We start from the raw sequence: 22,286 nt of genomic DNA on the forward strand, positions 1-22,286 counted from the left end.
GTGTGGGGGAATGGAAACTGCTCTGTAGCTTGCGGGAACCCTGCCTAACTCAAGGATTCTAGAATAGAGCTGTCCAGTAGAACTCTGTGCCATGAAAATGTTCCACCTGCAGATGTGGCCTAAGCAGCACTTGAAATATGTCTAGTGCAACAGAGGCACTGAACTTTTTAGAATTTAAATGATATAAATTTAAATAGCCCAACTTGGCTTGTGACCACCATGTTAGACAGGGTAGTTCTAGAACGTTCACTTGGCCATGTTCACAGTTCCACCTTGCCGTGTGCAGGTGATCGAGGGTGATTTCCTCAAAGCCAAACAACCCATCAGCAAGGACTCTGGGCCTATAATGCTATATGTGGCCCACCATGAACCACAGAAATTGATAGAGTTGATTTCTTCCCTAGGAGATCTTATTTCTGGAGAAAAAAAGGGGACTGTGGGCTCCTTGGCTTATATCTTTAACTTTGGCATCTCACATAGTGCCTGGTACAGTAAGGCAGACAGAGATGCTGAGAAGACCAAAGGATTAAAGATGGTTTAGAATGAGGTCGGAGAAGATTCTCAGTGGCCCTGATGGCCAAGAAGAAAATGGAAATGTAGATATTTGTCCCTGTCCTATATCTGTCCCTCCCTCCCTCCCTCCCTCTCAAGGTCAGGACAGCTAAGGTCGAGAGCAGCTAAGAGCTGCTGAATTGTCACAGCGTTTCTAATTGGCCCCTCTGTTTCCTCCTTGTGGCTTTTGTGTTTGATCTGACAGTACAACAGGGACCATTATCGTATCTCAGAGAAATTCTCTACTTTCCCACTGTCTCAGGGAAATTTCCCACTCTGTGCTTTCTGGCAGGGGGAAAAAGAAAGAAAGAAAAACAACCACCTAAATCCAGTCCTACTCAGGGACCCAGGAATGACGATGGGAGGATGAAGTACCTCCCTGTGCCCATGAATATGCTCCCGTCACAACCTGCCCCTGATGTAGGATATGGCTTCGGCCTTCCCTCTGGGATTCCCCAGGCCTTTGTGGTCCTCAAGGGATTCCTGCTACCAAGGCATGTTGGCAGAGGCGTGCAGGCTCTGGACCGAGGGCCTGGCTCTAGCCAGCTGACCCCCTGATTCCCTGGGGCCTGGCTTTCCGGGCCTCTCTGCCTTTAGATGTAAAGTTGGGGAAAAGCCCAGCCTTCTAAGCCAAGGGGGAAGTCAAGGTAGGGGACAAATGTAAAAAATCTCTGAGCATCTTGGAGGACAGTAGTATACTTTATCTTTAGGAGGGGATACTACTGCCGAAGGTAGCAAAAATTATGACTTGTCCCCAGGCATGTACAAGGATTTCCCCACCTTCTTATTAGAACTCCTTTGATCTGTAAACAGTGCCAGGATAAGAGTTTGTCATATCAGTTTTCTGCTGACTCTAGGGATGATCTGCAGGGTTTTCTGTTCTCTTGCTGTCATTTTACTGGATCCGGGTGGTTGAGAGCAGTATGCGTCAGGCACAGTTAAAGGTGATTCACAGCCCAAAAAGAATCACAGGCTCCCTTCTTCCCCAGCGGGAGCCACGTAACACTGCCCTGAGTTTAGAGCCCAGTGTTCAGCCAGCAAGGTCATGTCCAGCAGAGCGAAATCCACATGAATTGGAAATTGGGTCGGCATCAGTAATGAGAGGAATCAGTCTGCAGAGGGGGTGTATGTGTGTGTCTCATTTTTGGGGGGCGGGGGGGTACTGCCAATAAAGTCGCATATACATTCACACCATGTTGTGGAGTAACTGGAGGCTCAGGTTTGAGGCAAATCCAGGTCTATACACTGAGATCCCAAATTGACACATGTCTGTGTCAGCCTGGAAATGCTTACCATTGCAATCAATGACCAGGGAAGGTCCATCTTCAACCAGATTAAGATAATTGAAAGCCATCATTTCCAGGTGGATTAATAATTTATACATCATTACTCTCAGAGGAGGGGTTGGGGGTTGGCTTCTCTTTGTTGTATAAGGACATTATGTGCTCTTAGGAAAACAAGATTAAAGGCCATAAAAAGCCTATCTTGCTACCAAGTAGCAGGCCCCTCACCAAGGCTGGCATTAATGAGCAGATGAGAAGAAAGCTGGTGTTAATTATATTCTGGGACAGAGCAGGCCCTTGTCTGCAATTATTAGAAATGTAGTTACAACCTCTGCTTGCTGTACTGTTTAATCAAAAAGAATAAGAACCCTAAACTTGGTTTGCATTAAGGGCCATCTAAATAAGTTAATTCCAGGCATTTGAAATTGTGTAAGAATTGTTTCATTGCAGCCGGGGAGCCTGGATAGCACAGAGAAGACAACAATTGCTCCTTTGGTCAAAGGAGTCCATGGGGGCTTAGGACAGTGGCAACAGAAAATTCTACCTTCTCACTCAATTTTGACTCAAGATAATGTAGTCAAAGAACACTGACCTGGGAGCCACAAGACCTGATACCTAGCCTAGACTCTTGTCACTGTTGTCCTATATGATGATAAGCAAGTCACAATCCTTCCAGCCTTAGTTTCTTCATATTTAAAGATGCTATATCTCCTCCCTTGATAAAGGATTGGATGAGAATGATACAACCACTTTGGAAAATGCTTTGGCAGCTTCTTATAATAGGAACATATGCTTATCGGATAATCTAGAACTAAAAGAACTAAAAATATATATCCTTAAAAAGATGTGTACACAAATGTTCATAGCTCCTTTATTTATAACAATCCCAAATTGAAAACTCAAATATCCAGATGGTGTATCCATAAAAATGGAATATTATTCATCAGTGAAAAGGAACGAACCCCAAATGCCTGGAACAACATAATGAATCTCAAAAACCTGCTGAGCGAGTGTGATGAAGCCTGATGCAAAAGGGTATGCACTCTTTTTGTGAGATTTCACACATATGAAAATTTAGGAAAAAAAGAAAACAATATAGAGGGACAAGAGATCAGTGGTTGTCTGGGACCAGGGATGGGAATAGCGAATGTCAGGAGGCATATGGCTTTGTGGGAATAACGGGGAAATTCTCTACCATCACTATGATGTGATGGGCACACAGGCATGTATATTTGTCAAAACTCATTGCACTACGTGCTTAAAATGGGTGCATTTTTACAGAAGGCCAGTTAAACCTCAATAAGGTTTGTTTTTACAAATGGAAAGCACACGGAGTTTGGTGTAGGAGTCTTCAATTTAGACTGATCCTGTGTACCGTTTCCACTGAAGAGGCCTTTCAGCAAATTACTCAGTAGTTCTCAGCAAAAGCAAATCTGCCCAGGCTGCAGTTTCTTCAGAGGTAAAACAGAAGTCATCATAGGTCGCTCATGGTGTTGCTTGTTTGGTGAGGTAACAATGACACTGAGCCTCACCGAGTGCCTTAGGTGCCAGGCACTGATCTAATTGCTTTGCAGAAATGAATTCATCTCATGAGACCGTTTTGGACACTGCAAAGCACTGTGCTCATGTAAGTCACATTAATTCCTGCACCTTGCAGGTGCTTGTTAAATTTTTGAAGAGGGTAAACTGTGCCAAGCAAAACACAAGCTTAATGGTTTACAGGCAGCGTTACTGTGAACCGAGCTGCATCCCTCCACTTCAGGGGCTAGTGAATGGGGAGGGGGCCCACCAGCCCACCAGGAGAAATGGAGAGACTCTGTCTACAGAAAACCTGTATATTCTCCCAGGGGGGTCCCTGTGACATTATCTGCAAACGTGTAACATAACTGTTGGTGACAGGCCCTGATCACTATACATATTAGTAGCTTTGGGAAACAGGTGGCTTTTCTCATGCAACATTTGTGTAGCCAATAAGCCAGGCAAGTGCGTTTGGCCCTTAGTATGAACAGTGGTATACCAGATAGCTAATAATTATTATCATTACTTCTACTGGTATCAATACCTTTTGCAGAGGAGGAAACCTTTCCCAAAGTCCCCAAACTAGTACCTGGCCTGTCCATCAGGCCTCTTTCAGAGGTTCTCTGTGACTTGGGGGTTTCGGAGCTGGAATTCTTTCATTCCTAAGGAATGAAAGCAGATGGACAAGTTGGAAAACTGTCAGCAATTCTCACAGTAGTAGTCATTAGAATAAAGGGTTTTATCAATTCCTTTTCAATGACAGCAGATAGAGCATTGTGGGCCAAGCACAGGCCAGGATGGGACTCCCCTTCCCCGATGTTTTTAGATAAAAAACACAGGATCCCCTTCTCAATGCATTTTAGACAGGAGAAAAAAAAAACCCTAAAATGAACAGAATAACCTGGGAAAGGAGAGAAGCCATAAGCAGGTCAGCAGCCCACGGGGCAGCTGAGAGGAGTGCAAGGACTTTCCTCAGCTCGAGTGCAAGGACTTTCCTCAGCTCGAGAGGAGGCTGTGGGGGCTGCTGGGGTCCCGGCCCTTCTGGACCCCAGCTGGAGAGTGGAGTGGTTTACCTCAAAGCTTCTCTGGCCCTAAAGGTGGAGGATGGCCATGAAAGCAAAGGAACCAACATGTTTGTATCCATAAGCAGGGCATTGGTGACGTGCCTGCTGCAGAAGGTGGCTCTGAGGTCAGCCTTTCTCCACGCTGTGTGCAAGCCCCCCACTTCCTAGAGTGCATTACAGGGCAGGGGCTTCCTTTCACTGAACCCCATGAGGAAAGCAGGGCAGGGGCTGCTCTGGACTCTGCTCACAGGTGAGCTGGTCCAGGAGCCTCACTCAGGAAGATTGGGGACAGGATATCGCAAACCTTCAGAGTAAGTGGGTCCCCTCTAGCTGTACAGCTGTGGGCAAGTCCTGTGCCCTCTCTGAACCTCCTTTGCCTACATTGAAAATGAAGAGTTGGCCGAGATGACCTCTAAGCTCCCTCCCAGCTCCCTCTCCCTGGTCCCCACTGTCTTGGACCCAGTTCTATCTGTCCCCCTATACACCTGAACTCCTTGGGGAATCTCCTGAGCCTGTGGTGCACACCACTCCCCTACCTCTCTCACCTCAGGCTCCATTTCTCCTCCCCTAGTGTGCACCAAGGGACAGGTGGTGAGTGGCCAATACCGAATGCTTGCAAAGCATGGGGGCTACGTGTGGCTAGAGACGCAGGGGACAGTCATCTACAACCCTCGCAACCTGCAGCCTCAGTGCATCATGTGCGTCAACTACGTCCTGAGGTAAGTGTGTGAGGGCTGATGGGCTTTGGGACCTGGTGCGCAGGAGTGCCCGAGAGCCACAGGCATGGGGACACCCAGCCTCTCAGAACCCTGGGCACCGCCTCTGGGAGCTGTTGACAGTAGTAATCCTTGAGCCTGAGAGGACTTCCCATGGAGATCTTAGGAACTGGGATCCTTAGGATTTTCTTCTGCCCCTTCCCACTTATCTGTCATTACACTGTGGTACATAGGGAGGCAGAAAGCACACAGTAGTCACTTAATATTTTCTGAAGGGGGAAATGAGCAAGAAAATTGTTCGTGCTTTCTGGGAAAAGCAGATCTAGCCACTTCCCTCTACAGTATATGGGAAGAATACCTGAAAACGTCATTGTGAGGGTGAAACAAGCAAAAGTGTCCACCCTCCTACATACCCCCCAGCTCAACACAGTCTAAGGCAGCACCCCAAACAGGTGCACGTGTACACAAGATGCCCCTGCCCTCACTGCCTCCACAGCTCACAGGCCTCCGTTGTGTGGCTGTTCACAAAATGCCAGTGTCCCTGCCCATCACTTAGTCGGAGAGGTGTGGCTGTCAGAGTTTCTGTGTGTCTAGGGAAGCCAAAGGATATTACTGGAAAATGCAGAAGGTCTCAATGGCTCTCTTGTCCCATTAGTGAGATTGAGAAGAACGACGTGGTTTTCTCCATGGACCAGACTGAATCCCTGTTCAAGCCTCACCTGATGGCCATGAACAGCATCTTTGACAATAGTGGCGAGGTATCTGAGAAGAGTAACTTCCTGTTCACCAAGCTGAAGGAGGAGCCCGAAGAGCTGGCCCAGCTGGCCCCCACCCCAGGAGATGCCATCATCTCTCTGGATTTCGGTGGGTGCTTTCAGCTGAGCTGAGCCCATTCCTCTTGGGACTAGGGATGGTTCTTACCAAAACAGACCTTCCCAGCTACAGCTTTTCCTAAACCAGAGCTGTCCCTGGCCCTCCCCCAACATCTTGCTATCATCTGTCAGCAGCCAGGCTCTGCAGGACATGAAAGAAGCATATGCGCCCTTGCCACCAAGACCATCCTAAATCTGCCCTCGTGAAGCACTGAGGGAGGTGGTCGTGAGAGCTGCTGCTTCACCACAGGCAGGGAGAGTCGAGCAAGGGTTGGGGGGATGTGGACATTGCCCCAGAGACAGGGTGGATCCCCTCCTAGATCTCGAAGGATGGCCGGCTTGTTTAGAGGGAGAATTAAATTGGGATAATGGGAGGGAAAATTCCAGAAGGGCCAGGAGTCAGCCCTCAAATGCCCAACTTGATTAAAATGTTTGCCTGTCTCCCCGGGACACAAGTCATATGGTTCCCAGCGTTCCTGACCCTTCCCTGCTCCCCTCCTGGAGACACCCTAGCAGGGGACCTGGGAAGCCCCCTTCTCTAGGTAGCCACCCTCCCCTGGCCTTTCTATGGCGATGGAAGAATCACCACCCCTGTCTCTGCTCACCTTTTCCCTCTCCTGGGTACGTTCTTGGGAGGCCATGTGAGAATCACTTCAAAGAATCATAAAGGGCAAGTGGGCCCTTTCACCAGACACTTGGTAGCCCCCTGTTTCTTGGTAATAAATCCTGAGGCCAGTGGCCCAGTACTTCTGCCATCACTTCCTCCTCTATATTCTGGATTGCTTTTCAGGAAAAGTAGCTCTGGATAAGTTTAGTTTGAAAATGAACTGCTCCAAGAGCCTGCTCCCTTTACAGGGAATCTGTGCATTGAATCATAGCCCCAGTCAGAGGCCATGATCCACCTGGGGCGCTGAGGGCCGAGCCCCAGGCAGGTTTCAAGACCCTTTCAGGCCCCTTTGTGCACCTTCTTGGTTTCCTCTACCTGGTGCCTGTGGTAGAGAAGTTCAGCTGAGCAGGCCCTTGCCTCCACAGGGAACCAGAACCCCGAGGAGTCCCCCTATAGAAAGGCCATCCTGCCCCCAGGCCAGCCATGGGCTGCAGAGCTGAGGAGCCATGGTGCCCAGAACGAAGCTGGAAGTCTGCCTGCCTTCACCGTGCCCCAGGCGGCTGCCCTGGGCAGCACCACGCCCAGTGCCACCAGCAGCAGCAGCAGCTGCTCCACGGTGAGCTTCCCCACCCCTGGGCGAGAATATGGAGAGGGAGGGCTCCTCTTCCTGAGGGTGGCTGAAGGGACGGCCCTTCTCTTCCTCCAGTTATCACAGAGTCCAGAACATGGCCATTCACCTGCCAGGGCTTAGAGCTGCTGGCTGACTGCTGGTATCCATTCCCCACCGGCATCAAAATGGTGATTCCTTGAAGAGCTTTCAGCACCTAGCTTGTCCCTGGGCAGGTCACAGGGCTGCCCTTGCAGAACCCCACTGGCCACAGCCTTTATCCTTTTTGCTTCTCAAGACACTCCGTAAAGTGATAGGAACTTTATTTTGTGATGAGGACACTGGTATTCAGAGAGGCTGGCGACTTGATCTAATTCACACGGCTCATCAATAGCCCCTCTACAAATACTTGGTGGAAGAGAGTTGAGTGGGTCCAGGAGTGTATTTCTCCTTCCACATTGGATTTCTGGGGGAGACTAGTGCCATATCCTTGACTCAGTCCCTCTTCTTCCTGATCCCCAGCCCAGCAGCCCTGGAGACTATTATTCATCTCTGGGGGATGACCTCAAGATTGAAGTGATAGAGAAGCTCTTTGCCATGGATACAGAGTCAAAGGACCAGTGCAGCACCCAGGTAGGTCACCATGCAGCAGACACAGTGGTGTGCATGCCTGTGCTCTGGTGAGTGGCAAAGATGACTGTCCATCCTGCTGTTGCAAAGACCACTGGGGAAATTTGGCTGAGGTCCCTAAAATGAGTGAAGGGACAGGGAGCTTAGGGTCACCCCACCTCCCACTCCTGTCCTCTGCTCTACCTGTGTTAAATCCAGAGCGTCCATGTTTAACTCTCGGCTTATTTACCTTCTACTTACTTGGGTAACTTTCTTTTTGCACATGCAAACCAAAACTACAATACTGAACCTTTCTTTTTTTTTTTTTTTTTTTTTTTTTTTTTTTTTTCTGAACCTTTCTTTAAGGAAGTCGTCCTCTTCAAAAGCTCATCCAGATTCACAAAACATTTCTAATCACAGGGGACAATTACTCCCTTCCCAAATACATTCATCATAGAATCTGTCATTTTATTTGAAATGCATTTTTAAATGATATCTGATTGACAAACTTTCATTTATACACAGCTTCATAAGGCCTCACGTTTTTGCACAAACATGAAAGGACGAGGTGGGTGGACAGGTGTGTGAGTAACAAAACCCCAGGGAAAATCATGACTCCCCCATTTGTCTGGAGTTATTCCTCCAGATCTCCCCCTTTTATCCTGCCTGGCAGACATTCCATCTGTTCCACAAAATAACTGGAACTACCTGCTTGTGCTGTTTCCTATCGTTGTGACCATTGCTAAGCTGTATTCCCAAGTGAGGGGGTCAGTCCCTGAAGGTAATGCTTTCTGCAACTATGCATGAGTATTCCTTGTGGGTCCCTTCCTGACACTGGGAACCTAAGTGTGGCCTCCACATACCTGCTGATTGGAATAAAGTCCCCCTGCCCTGGAGCCTGGCTGTGCACTCCACAGATGTACCCTGGGCACCTGTACTGCATGCCTAGGCTTATGCCAGTCGTACGAGGGAGATGAGGACAAGCTGTCCTGTATCCCCAGGAGTCACGTTGTGAACCACAGGCCTGAGTGTGTCAGGTGACCACTGCAGCTGGAGTAGGAAGGGACAGCCTTATGACAGGGGTGGGGCTTCCCCAACTGGGAAGGCAGGCAGAATGGAGAGCATTTCAGGTTGGGTGTGGAGGTGACACTAGTGAACCGGGAGACTTGTGGAGCCAGATGGAGGGATAGCACAGAAAGGCTGATGACCCCTGACCAAAGACCTTTCTCATTAAATGACCAAGTCTGAGTATTTTGCATGGGGAGCCATTGGAGGTGAGCAGGGGAATAACATGATGAAGTCCTGCTTGAGATGAGTGGCTCTGGTAGGGGCCTTAGAGGGACGAGGGACTGGAATAACACCAACCACTGAGCAGCACTGCCCTTGCTCTGTCTCTCCTCAGACTGATTTTAATGAGCTGGACTTGGAGACTCTGGCGCCCTACATCCCCATGGATGGGGAGGACTTCCAGCTAAGCCCCATCTGCCCGGAGGAGCCATGCTTGCCAGAGAGCCCGCAGCCCGCCCCGCAGCACTGCTTCAGCGCCATGACAAGCATCTTCCAGCCTCTGGCCCCTGTGGCCTCGCATGGCCCCTTCCTCCTGGACAAGTACCAGCAGCAGCTGGAAAACAAGAAGACAGAGCCCGAGCACCGGCCCATGTCCTCCATCTTCTTTGACGCCGGGAACAAGGGGTCCCTGCCACCATGCTGTGGCCAGGCTAGCACCCCTCTCTCTTCCATGGGGGGCAGATCCAACACACAGTGGCCCCCAGATCCACCATTACATTTTGGGCACACAAAGTGGCCTGCTGGGGATCAGCACACTGAGTCCTTGGGGGCATCGCCATTGGGGCCCCCCATCGCCTCGCCCCAAGTCTCCTTGTTCAAGATGAGGTCAGTGGCAGAGACCTTGGCTGCATCTGCTGGGGTTAGGCTGGGCAGGGAAGGGACAGATAGGCACTCACCTATGGGATAGCTGGAGCCCCAGAGATCTCCCACCCCCAGGCCTCTGATCCCTTTAGACCTTCTCTGAACTCTGAGCGCCTTCCTATGGCCCAAGTCTCCCACTGCAGTGTCCTCTACTGACCACGTGAGCCCCAACTTTGCCTTCTCTCGGCATCTTTTAATCTCTCCAATAAGCCCCATTTCAACCAGCTGGAAGCTCGCTAAGTCTCAGTGGTTGACATGTGACTTTGCTTCCATGGGAGCGTCCCAGCTGATCTTCAGTGGGAAGCAAGAGGGAGCAGAGCAGCTTAGGCAGGGGAGAGATGGAGGCAAAAGAAATCCCTTAGGGACTCATGTCACCTCATGGGCAGCCACACCTGAGGGAAGCCCAGATGGACAGGCATGTGCAGGTGATGCAAGTGGCTTGAACCATTCAGCATCTGGCCAGGTAGAAGAAACGGAGGTTGAGTTACACCTCAACCCCCAGGTACGCGGCCCCCTCTGCCACTCTGCCCTCTGGGTCTGCAAGTCACCCCAGTCATAAAAGAGTTGGGTCCAGGTGAAGGCACCGAGCAGCATGGCTCTAGACAACCTCACGGCCCACTCTCTTGGGCTTGGCAGGTCTGCAAAGGGCTTCGGGCCTCGGGGCCCAGACGCGATGAGCCCGGCCATGATAGCCCTCTCCAACAAGCTCAAGCTGAAGCGCCAGCTGGAGTGTGAGGAGCAAGCCTTCCAGGACACAAGTGGGGTGAGCTATCTCTGACTGGGCAGCGCTGTGGGCACCCTCCTACCCCCAGTCCTCAGCCAGGCTGGTGGGTGACTCTGAGCCTGCTGTGAGCACCTCCAAGTGCCTGTCCGGGCCCTGGGGAGCGGGGTGGGGGCATCTCCATCCCTCTCCCTATATCTGTCCTTCCCACACACAGGGGGACCCTCCAGGCGGCAGCAATCCCCATTTGATGTGGAAACGCATGAAGAGCCTCAGGGGTGGGAACTGTCCCTTGATGCCTGACAAACCCCGGAGTGCAAGAGGCCCCACTGGTGAGCAGGCCTGGGCCGTGGGTGTGGATGGAGGGCTGGGGACTCGGGGTCCATCCTGCTTCCTCCGCTCACTGGCTCCCTGCGCCCTGCTAGGACGGGCCGATGTTGATGCTGTTGGCAGTCTCTGGGCTCTGCAGTCCCGGACGCTGGCTGGGGTTCCGAGTACCTCTGTGAAACAGAAGTGCTGCTGGGGACTTCACGGCCTTCCCTCCCTCAGATGCTAACACTTTCCTTCTCCGGCCTTGGTCTTTCAGATGACTTCACTCAAAACCCCATGAGGGGCCTGGGCCAGCCCCTGAGACACCTGCCGCCACCGCAGCCGCCATCTGCAATAAGCTCCAGGGAGAACACCAAGAGTGGGTTCCCCCTGCAGTGCTGTGCCTCCCAGTACCAGAACTACAGCCTGCCATCAACTCCCAAGGTGTCAGGTGCGTCCTCAGAAGCTGGGGCCCTCCCAGGGTCTGGTGTGCGTGGAGATCTGACTGGGTAGGGAGATGAGGAACAGCTGCCTTCATGGAACAATTTAGCACTTGGAAAACTTAAAACAACTGCCTTCACAGGGTCCCTGATGTCCCCTGGTGCCATGCTGGGTACCATTCATGGGATTCTTCAGCCCACTGTGGTGCTGGGTTTCCCAGGGCCAAGACCACCTCTCTCCTTTCTTTCAGGACCTGCTCGGTGCCAGGCACAGAGAAGTGCTTGGAAATGACTTGCCCAAAGAGCCCCTTGCCAGAGCTCACACACCCTGGTTTAGCACTCCCTGCACAGTTCCCTAGACAGTGCCTCTGACCAGCGAGGACCTCCAGGGGGTGGGTCCAAAATGGGTAAAGCACATCAAGACACCTAACATAGATTCAGGGTAGAGAGCCGAAGGGAAGAATCCAAACCCCAAGGGGCTGGAGCTGAAGGCGGAAGACTGACAGAGTGTGTGTTCAGAGGTGGAGGGCCAGAAGCTGTGATGCAGGAGGAGCTATTAAAGAAGAGAGAGTTAAGGAGAGTGCATGGGATCGGGGTACACAAAGACAGGAGATGGACATCACCAGGTAGGAGATCTTGGCTTAGTGCAAGGAAAAGCTTGCTGCTGTGGAAAGGTGGCCACCTGGAGAGGCATGGACTCTCCCTCCCTAGAAGTATCGGTGCAGGGGCTGAAGGCCATCTGCCCACAGAGATTTAGAAAGGACCCTCCAGCGATCAGATCACCTCAGGGCTCTTGAGAGTCCAGAACCTGTGTCTTTTATGCAGTTTTTTCTACTGCTGTAGGGCTCAAAGCCCATGAGCACATGGGGCATCACTCTGAGGTCAGGCAGGAGCTGAAAACAGATGGCAGGAGGATGGCCTGGAGCTCTGGGAGAGGTCACCAGTGGACTGTCTTTTAGAAGGTTCAGTTACAATTGCCAAAACATAGATGGGAAACATTATCTTAACAAGGAGGTTTCTATTTGGCATGAACATTATTTGTGGTTTTAGAAAAACATACCAGACCCTTGTCCTCAGCAGTATAAGTTTGGAAAACTTACAGTTTCATGCTCAGAGCCCCAGGCTGCAGAGCCCCAGACAGCCCTGGGCTTGAATTCCAGCTCTGCTGTTTATCAGCTGGTTGGCAGGCAAGCCAGGAAGTTTCAGTGAGAGATTTGCGATGCATCAAGTTGAGTGACTATTCCTTGAATGGGGAAATCATCTTTTCAACTCAGGTCATTTCTGAACACTAATAAAAGAAGAGGGGAAATCAGCAAGGGGTGGTGAGCGAATATCTGTTGGTACCACCCCAGTGTGGGCATAGGAGCACCAACTAGTGGGGGAGGGAGGCATGGGCCCTGGAGGGCTCTGACTCAGCAGGTCCAGGAGGGAGTGGCCACAGGGGATGAGGCTCTCCAGATAAGTCAAGGGAAAGGAAAGAGCTGCTGAAGAGCTGGGGGGGAGGGGGCAGTGCCCAAGCCTTCCCCTCCTGGGGTGGCCTGTGACTGTTTCCCCTTTGTCCTTCTACTCATCTGGAGAGCGACCCAGGGATAAGGAGGAATGGGGTCTTTGCGCCCTTGGATCTGCAGAGGGACCCTGCACACGTGTGGGCGTGCATGTGGCACAGGTCTTACAGGTTCTGAGTCCCTTTCCTCCCTGCTGCCAGTGCCTGGTGGGCACAGAGCCAGCAACCTTTGGGGCTCTTCCCCAACCCTCTTCCACACACCCTCCTCCTCCCAGAGCCCTGCCTGTGTTCGGTCTGCTTCCCTCTTTTGAGGGGGTCTCAGTGCTGCTGAGTCTGGAAGCAGTTGCGTTCTCTGCTGGGTCATCCTGTGAGCAGGGAGTAGGTCCTGGAAAGAGCGCTGAAGGAGCACCATGAAGTCAGGGCTGCCCCCTCCAGCCCCCAGCAGGGACACTGGAGACGCTCCTTTCCTTCTCCTCCCTGCTAGTCATGGAACGGATGCTTTGCCAGTGTTTGATTTAGGCCTTTAAAATATGATCCCAAACCTTCTTGCAGGCATGGCAAGCCGGCTGCTTGGGCCCTCGTTTGAGCCCTACCTGCTGCCCGAACTGACCAGATACGACTGTGAGGTGAATGTTCCCGTGCCAGGAAGCTCCACACTCCTGCAAGGAGGGGACCTCCTCAGAGCCCTGGACCAGGCCACCTGAGCCAGGGCTTCCTCTGGGCACACAGCTGCCGACGCCGTCCCACCGGCCTCACCCTGCGTCTGTGTTTGCAACTAGGTATCTCTAACACCAGCACACTTTTTACAAGATGTACTTACCTGGTCAGTTTGCCAGGTCACCAAGCAGTGGCCTTTTTCTGAGATGCTCACTTTATTATCCTTATTTTTAAAATACACAGTTGTTTTACTTGCTATGTTTTTTGCTGTCAATTAAAATGTTCTTAAATTTTATAAGATTTTTTTCTCCCTGCTTTCGATTACTTCTAATTTATATTACCCGGAGGTTTCTCTGTCACACACAGCGTCCATACTAATGAATCTGCTGTATGTCTGTCCTCCTGTAGGGAAAGCTTTGGCTCCATTTAACTAAAAAGATTTTTTGTTGTTGTTGTTGTTGTTGTTGTTATTGTTGTTGCCAAAGAGAAAAAGGACTTCGCTTTCCAAGCTTGTTTGTGGCTTCTCTCTCTCAAAGCCCTTCTTTTCTTTTTTTAAAATTAATCACCATATGGTAAATTTCATTCTTTCTTTTCTTTTTAAGCTGACTCTTTGCTCTAATTTTGATATGACTTATATGGGAAAAAAAAAAAAAAGCAATGTGAAGGGCGAACTCCAACGTATGTGGTTACCTGTGAAAGTTGCACAGTGTGGCTTTTCCTAAACTGTTTGGTGTTTCCCCCCACCCCCAATCTGGTGGATTTTTTATTATTATTCAAAAGCATAACTGAGTTTTTTAAAGGAAAATTTATATCTGGGTTAAGTGTTTATCGTATATATGGGTACTTTGTAATATCTAAAAACTTAGAAACGGAAATAGAATCCTGCTCACAAAATCACTTTAAGATCTTTTTTGAAGCTGTTAATGTTATTTCTCTCCGCATTGCTGCCGCTGCAGAATTGTACAGTACTCCCACAGGCCTGTACTAACACTGCTAGAGATCTCTCTCTGTTGGCTTTTTGCTTTTTCGACATGCCATAGGTGTGACAAACAATCCAAGACGTGGAATCATTAAGTGGGAGCGTGCAAGCTGTCTTCTCCTCATGTTCTCTATGTATTATGTATGTATGTATGTATGTATGTATTATTGCTGCCAGAAGGTCTGATGGCACGTCAGGGGTGGGGGTGGGGAGAATGCTAAGGGAGAGGAAGTGCTTTAACTTTTCTTAAGGTTATGTTGCTAGCCCTTCAAGTGCACTGAGCTATGTGACTCTAACAGTCTCCCACGCGGCACATTAGAATATTTCCAGAACTACCATGAAATGGTTTCGATGGGAATTCATGGAAACAAGTGAGGATTCAAAATGATTTGGTGACCCAGTCCACATCCTCCTAGCTCATGACCTTGGAGCTGGACTGAGAGAGGGTACCAAAGGGTGGGGGCGGGGGCAGCAGGTCCTCACCAGCCCCAGCCTTGTGCCCCTCACTCAAGCCTATGGGCAGCCAGCCCTGCAAGGCCAAAGTGCAGCGCCCCCTGCTGGTGGGAAGCAGGTGGACCTCCAGGGATGGCCCCTAGCCTCAGGCCCTCGCTGAGGTCTCTGTCACATGCAGTGACATATATAGGTAGGAAGCACTGAAAATAGTGTTCCCAGAGCACTTTGTAACTCACTGGGCAAGAGGGACAACACCTTTTGGTTTTTAAATACCAATCAACATGGAACTTTTTTCTGTCATGGGTACCATAAAAAGTTTCTAAACACACACAACACAAAGTACATCCAGCTAAGAATTTGGTAAGCCCAATATTGCCAAAATCCAATATTGGCTTTCAAAAGAAATCTAAGATATAAGAGAAAATTACCCACTTGCTGTGTTGCCTAAGTCACACTTGAGCAGCACAGTGTCATCTGACACACGGCGGCAGAACTTGAAGGGTTACCGACATGTAAACTCTGGTGTTTGATTTCCTGTGTTTGTTGCCTCAGCATTAAGGGCATTTTACCCTTGCAGTTTACTAAAACGGTCTGAAAAAATATTCCAAGCTTCATATTAACCTTACTTGTCAACATAACAATTTTCATGAACATTATTATATTGTCAAATTCCTACTGACAACATTATAACTGTCTGGGAGCTTAACTTTATAAGGAAATGTATTTTGACACTGATATCTTATTAAAGTATTCTGATCCTATCACTGCTGGTGGCTCTTATTTCCTGTGGATTTGTCATGGGCTGCACCAATGGAAAGTGAAGTACTTATTAAGTAGTTTACAGAGAATGAATGATGGCCCTGACCATGAGACCACTGAGGCCAGCTGACAGGAAGGCCAGGTGAAGGAAGGAAAGAGTATTACTGACACTTGGCAATGCCTAAGCCTCAGAAGCCATGCTGTCTCTTCTGTGTTTCTGCAGGTATTTTTCTATCTGCCTCAGAATACCCCCCCACCACCACCTTTTCTTCTTCTTCTTCTTCTTCTTCTTCTTCTTCTTCTTCTTCTTCTTCTTCTTCTTCTTCTTCTTCTTCTTCTTCTCCTTCTCCTTCTCCTTCTCCTTCTCCTTCTCCTTCTCCTTCTCCTTCTCCTTCTCCTTCTCCTTCTTCTTTTCTTCTTCTTCTTCTTCGTATCCTGTGGGAACCCAAGGAAAGAAGTCACAGTCTCTACCTTCAAAAAACTACATGAGACGGTTTGAAAGCTATTCTGGTCTATGGGTGTTCATGCTGCATTATGAGAAAGGTTCCCAAAGAAAGGCAGCCTGGAATCTAGTAGTTAGAAAGGACTTTACTTTGGAGGTGGCCAGGCTCAACCAGGGACTTCCAGGTCCAATGTAAATGAGAAGAGCAACGATGACCTCAGCCAGAGACAGAATAGTCAAAGCCCAGCATTGGACATGGGCCTGGCAGTTTCCTTATTTTAAATGTGACTTTTGTAAATGACGTCCTCTGAGCAAGCCCCTGCCTCTGTGATGTGACTCCGGAGCTGGTGGAAGGTAGGGGGAGAGGCAGCAGCACCTTTGCTCCCACTGTCAGCCCTAGGAACGGCTGCTGCCCCTTGTATGTCTGACGGTTTGGTCCATAACATATGGTCTCACATGACCTGGTAGCTCACTTGAGCCTCAGCCTAAGCAACGCTGTGAGTACCCATTTTACAGATGCAAAAGACTCACACTAAGTGACTTATGCAAGTTCCATGGGAGAAATAGAACCTGAACCTAGTTTCAGCCAGTAGTTCTCTCTCATGCCCTACTTCTGGTTAGGAGGTATATTTTATGACTGGGCCCTGTTTTCATTTTCAAAAAGAAAACTCTCGTCTATATTGTTTTAATCTTTAGTCCTCCTCCTAATTTTGTGATTATTCATCTCATTTATTTTCTTGCCCAACTTGGTGCCTGGACCTTCAGGTTGAATTTTTTTGCACTCTGCCAGGCTCCCACCCACCTTTGCCTGCCATCTTGGACTCCCTGAAAGCATCACCCGCACTTTTCTGGAACTCTTCTGTGAATGACACATCTCAACCCAACTTTGGGAGCAGTTGCCTCAGAGCATTTTGGCAAGCTCAGGACTCCAGCCTGGAATAGCGTAATCCTGGCACCCAACAACTTCAATGGGCCTGTGGGGTCTTTAATGCTGTCCTGAGGCAAAGTGTTTGGCTTTAACCACACCCAAGGCTGGGATCTGTGCCAAGCTTCTCTTGCTTCCAAATCTAGCAAGGAGGGAACACTACAAAGCCATTGTTCCTGATGGATTAGAGAAATTCAATTTCCTAAAATACTCAAGCAAAAGACATGGGACACACACAAGCCATCACTGCTTTATGTTTTGTCTCAAGCAACTCAGTGAAGACTGGTTTACATACTCCTGATTTCATGTTTTGTTTCAAAATGCAGGTACTTTAGAAATAAATATGTGCCTGCAGAGCCAAGTAGAATTCACACAGAATTCGCAATTGCTGAACCCTTGGCATGGCTCCTGACTCTAGACATGTTCTCCTCTAGGCAGGCAAACCCCAGTGAGGTGTGACATCTCAGCATTACCCTAGCTTACAACCTTGATGAGAGATCTGTTTGAAAAGGAGACTCAAACTCTGACACAGTCGCCAGGAAGCTCTACCAGTGGAGAAGGGCCAGCCCTGCCCCCTCTGATTTATGCAGGACAGAGTCCATCCACAGCGTGGGCTCTGATGAGCAATTCAAGTCAGGACAGGGGGTGAACTGTGGTTTTTCTGGAGATACTATGCAGACTCATTTCCTTTACAGTAAGCAAGATTTAGCCATGTACAGCCTTCGTCTCATGGATCCCTGCCATCCTCTTTTTGTGAAAAAAAGACTTCTACTGGACGCCCATAGAAGAGCAGACACACTAACCTGGCTCTTCTTTAACCAAGTTGGGGATAGCCCAGGGTCGGTATGACAGCACTGGATATGTTATCCCAGGTTGACTCCGGGCTCCAAAAAGGGCCTAGAAATGCTGTGGCCACACCCCAGCACTTAATTTTTCCAACTTCCTCATTTTAGAAAGGAGGCACACATAAAATGACTTGCCTGCAGATATACAGTGAGCAGCAGGGCTGGCGAAAGGCCTAGGTCAGCATCCTGGGGACAGGAGCAGATTCACATTTAGTAAGGAAAGCCAGTGAGTTTTGCCCCTGGGGTCAGGTCTCAGTTTCTCAGGCGGCAGAGAGGCCCCCCTCTCTTGGGGTCCCTTCTCCATATCCACCTCATAGGCCTCCAGCTTCTGGCTTATCACTCCCCTCCAGCAGCTCTGTTCTAAAATAATCTTGATCCAAGTATCACGCCTGTTTCTTTGAACTGAGTGACCCCTGTGGGAACGTGTGATCTCTCTGTGACCTTGATAAAATCTAAATCAATTCCTTCACTTCTAGACTGAACTCTCTTTGGCCTCCCAGGACCTAGGAGAAAGGGTATGAAGCGCTCCCCTCACCCACCTAAGGTACATACACTGGTGGCATAAAGATGAGACTTATTTCATGTAGTCATGACCCTTCTCTCCAAAAGCTTACTAGCCAGTACAGAAAACAAAACAGAACATCCTGTTCAACTCAGACCACCACGTCAGATGGCGTGTACCAATAGAGGCCCGTGACCCACACCTTCCTGGAAGCCCACTGTGCTTCTGAGTCCTCAGGTATGCACTTGAGCTTGGTGGGTTTGGAAAGTGTGACAGCTGCAGATGCAAGTGATCCCCGGGGTGTTTCAGGGTGGACTCCAGCTCCTGTGCTTGTTCACAGGAGACCAGGGGAGGTCAGCCTGGGTCTCCGGAATGGGAAAGTCCTCTTAGAGCTGGAGCAGAAGAAGATTGGAGGTAGGGGAAGGAAAGAGGTCATTCCAGGGAAAGTGCACCAACAGGACAAAGGCACAAAGCCAGAATGTTGCAGCATACACAGCAGACCATGGGGAGCAGGCAGGACGGGGCTGGGACAGAAGGACAGGCTAGCAGGGTAGCCTGGCAGCTCACAGGTCAGAGAACCTGGATTCCAATCCCAGCTCTGTGCTTCTAGCTGTGGAAACTTATGCCTGAGAGCCTGTCTCCCCTCTTCTGTAGCAAGGGCATGAGAATAACCCTCACCCAGGGGGTTAGGGCTGGACATACAAATTGAAATTGACCATAGGTAAGCATCACTTAAATCTCTGAGAGAGGATGAAACAGGCCTGTGAGATAAAGACTGTAGACTAAGAAAAACAGAAGTCCTAGCATAAAGCCCAGGGCCACCTAAGAACTGGTGGAAGTCAGACAGAGGAGGAGCTCCCAAAGAACAGGAAGAAACCCAGGAACATAGTATCCCAAAAGCCAAGAGGAAGTGCCTCAGGAAGGAGGGAGGAGTTAACTGGGCCACACACCACACTGAAAGATGAGATGAGATTTGCTACATAAAGTTCATCATGGATTGACGGGCAGTTTGGGTAGGGAACTGAGGACAGTAGCTTGACTGGAGTGGGTTGAGAAATGAGCCGGCTGGAGTGTGGGAATAGAGGCGGTAGCGACATACAACTCTTTCAAGAAGTGTCCCTGTGAAGAGAAGCCGAGCAATGGAGTGAAGCTGGAGGAAGACATAGATCAGGGGATTTGTGCGTTCATTTTTTTAACATTTAATAAACTTTTATTGTAGAATAGTTTTAGCTTTATTAGAAAAGTTGCAAGGATATTACAGTGTCCCCTGCACCCAGTTTCCCTATTATTAACATTACTATGGAACATAGGTCATAATTAATGAACCAATATTGTCACATTATTAATAACTAAACTCTGCCCCTTATTCAGACTTCTTGAGTTTTATCTAATTTCTTCCTTCCCTTCCCTTCTCTCCTCCACTTTTCTGTTCTAGGATGGCAACTAAGGACTGTCACATGTGTGCACATTTAACTATCTCCTTAGACCTCATGATCTCGACAGTCTGGAGAAGTCCTGGTCAGGTGTTTTATAGAACAATCTTCCCTTTGGATTTGTCTATTGTTTTCCTGGTTAGGCAGAGGTATGGGTTCTGGGAAGGGAGGGCTCAGAGATAAGTGCCACTCTCATCACCTCATTAAGGGTACACGCCATCAATGGGACCAATCAACATTGCTGTTGATCTTGATCACTTAGCCAACGATGAGTTTGTCGGGTTTCTTCACTATAAAGTAACTGGGTTTTTTTCAGGACATGTTATTTTTGAAGATGAGCTATATTAGGAAATGTTTACATGGCAAAGGGAGAAATTGATGAAGGCGGGGAAGAGAAGAGATCGTTGCAGGAGAAAGTTGTTGAAAGGGTAGGATGGGCGCTGGCAGGATCTAGCCTACTTACGGGGCACGGGGGTGGTTGCTGGCTTTGGGTGGAGGCATGCACAGCTCACCATTCTAACAGGATGGCAGAGAGCAGCGTAAGATGGAGTCGGTCAGGGGGAATCCATGGTGGGTAGGTGATGAGTCACCTCCAACCTACCTGCTTCTATCCCTCCATGATGTACGAAGCAAAACCAAGAGAAAAGGGGCGGGTGGCTCTCAGAGGTTTGAGGAGATAGAAATAATTAAAAAGTGATTTTTTGAAAGTCAGGTTAATGATCCATATTGGAAACTCAAATGAGATCTATGGTCATAAATGGTGTGTTTGGTCTCCAGCCACATTTGTCTACTCTAATGGAGGCAGCGTGGGTGAGCAGTTGAGCTCAGCAGGTTGGGGCTCTGCCAGAAGGGTGTATATGAGGGAGTTAGAAATATTCCCAAGAGAACAACTGCTAAGATGGACCATGAAAATTAAGTCGTGTGAGGAGGAAAGGGGGAAAAGAAGATGAAGAGATGATGGTCATTGAAAAAATGGTAGGTTCAGTGAAGGGGAGGTCCCAGGCCAAAGAATGGTCAGAGTGACATCCGAGAAAAGGAACTAGGGAGTGATTGTCAGAGGAGAGGAAACTTAAAATTGAGATTTCACATATACTAACTAAAGGACCCAGCAATACCCCTTTCTATGTATTTATCCAAAAGAAATGAATTTTTTTCCACTACTTTTTTAAAATTTGAAATTATACAGACTATGTTTCCCACATGATTTATTACATTAGAAATCAAACACCTTAAGATGTATAGAACCCCACTCCTACATCAATGATTTCAAAGTTAAATGGTGCACTTATAAATACCTCAGAGGTCAAGGAAGAAAGCACACAAAAATTAAATAAAAAGTGCTTTGAACTAAGTGATAATAAATGCTAAAATGTCAGGATCTCTGGGATGAAACAGTACTCAGAAGAACAAAAAAGAAGAAAGAAGCTGGAATAACAATCAAATTATTTTCAAGTTATGTAGTAGGAAGGAAAAAATAAGAGTAAGATCAGAAATATATGAAATAGAGAAGAAATCATACAGCTATAATTTGATAAAAATCAAACAAGTCTAATTTAAAAAGCAAGAACACAAAAATTAATATCAATGGAAAGGGAGCTATCACAATAACCCTACAGATGCTAAAAATATATTAAGGTAATATTACAATTTTATGCCAACATACATGATACATTACATAACATGGTCTATCTTAGAGAAGGATCGTGTGCTAAGTGAAATTTTCAATCATAGAAAATCTGTACACAAATGTCTGTAGAAGCACTATTCATAACTACCAAGAATCAAAAACAATGCAAATGTTCTTCACCAAGAGTACAAATAAAAACAATAGTGCATCTCTATGCTGGAATAGTCAGCAATAGAAATTAACACACTGTCAAGCAACACATGGGTGAATCCCAAAGGAATTGGGTGGAGCGCCAGAAGCCAGCACCCAAAGGCTACCTTCTATTTAATCCCATTAATGAGAAAAGAAAAGGCAAAAATAAAGAAAAAGAAAACAGGTCTTTGCTTGCCAAGGGGTGGGGAGGGGAAAGGTTTGCATGCAAAGGGGCAACATGAGGGTGCTTTGGAACACTGGGATTCTTCTGTGCACTGTCTGTGGTGCTGGTTGTGAGAATCTGTGCATGCATTAAAAATTCGTAGCACTGTACCCCAGAAGAAGAGTTTTACTACACATGAACTTAAGGTGTTTAAAAACGAAAGCAAACTTTGAGGTTTCAGAAACAGCTGAAATAAAATGGAAAAGAAGGCCTGAGGAAGTGAGGGGTCAGGTGTTGTGAGCGTTGCCCGGGTGGGTGTGAGAGTCAGTGAGTGTCTGGTGGAGGAAAGATTGAACCCACTGGAGGACGTTGACCACAGGCCGTGAGGACAGCTCTGAGGAGAAACCCGGGTTTGATGACATGGGTGGTTGGAGAAGGAGGAGAAGGGATTTGGAAGCAGCCACAGAAAACTAAGAGGATCCCTCCACCTCCAGACCCTGCCTGGCACCGGCCTGTGGAACAGAGAAACTAGGAGCTCGGGGGCTAATCAGCTGTGCCACATTAGGGAAGAGGTGAAG

The 22,286-nt window shown here is 48.5% G+C and overlaps 1 protein-coding gene across 1 annotated transcript in view; it reads left to right on the plus strand.

Moving 5' to 3' along the window:
- The window catches only part of Epas1 (endothelial PAS domain protein 1), an 83,014-nt gene extending 67,430 nt beyond the window's left edge, over positions 1-15,584 (plus strand). Inside the window, exons 8-16 of the mRNA XM_026385689.2 lie at positions 4,989-5,136; positions 5,789-5,997; positions 7,038-7,228; positions 7,742-7,852; positions 9,231-9,721; positions 10,394-10,520; positions 10,696-10,810; positions 11,065-11,238; positions 13,284-15,584. Coding sequence (XP_026241474.1) covers positions 4,989-5,136; positions 5,789-5,997; positions 7,038-7,228; positions 7,742-7,852; positions 9,231-9,721; positions 10,394-10,520; positions 10,696-10,810; positions 11,065-11,238; positions 13,284-13,435 — 1,718 coding nt within the window. The 3' untranslated portion in view covers positions 13,436-15,584. The remainder of the gene's footprint in view (positions 1-4,988; positions 5,137-5,788; positions 5,998-7,037; positions 7,229-7,741; positions 7,853-9,230; positions 9,722-10,393; positions 10,521-10,695; positions 10,811-11,064; positions 11,239-13,283) is intronic.
- Positions 15,585-22,286: the final 6,702 nt, after the last annotated feature.

This window comes from Urocitellus parryii, chromosome 12 (genome assembly GCF_045843805.1).
Source record: "Urocitellus parryii isolate mUroPar1 chromosome 12, mUroPar1.hap1, whole genome shotgun sequence".
Taxonomy (NCBI): Eukaryota; Metazoa; Chordata; class Mammalia; order Rodentia; family Sciuridae; genus Urocitellus; species Urocitellus parryii.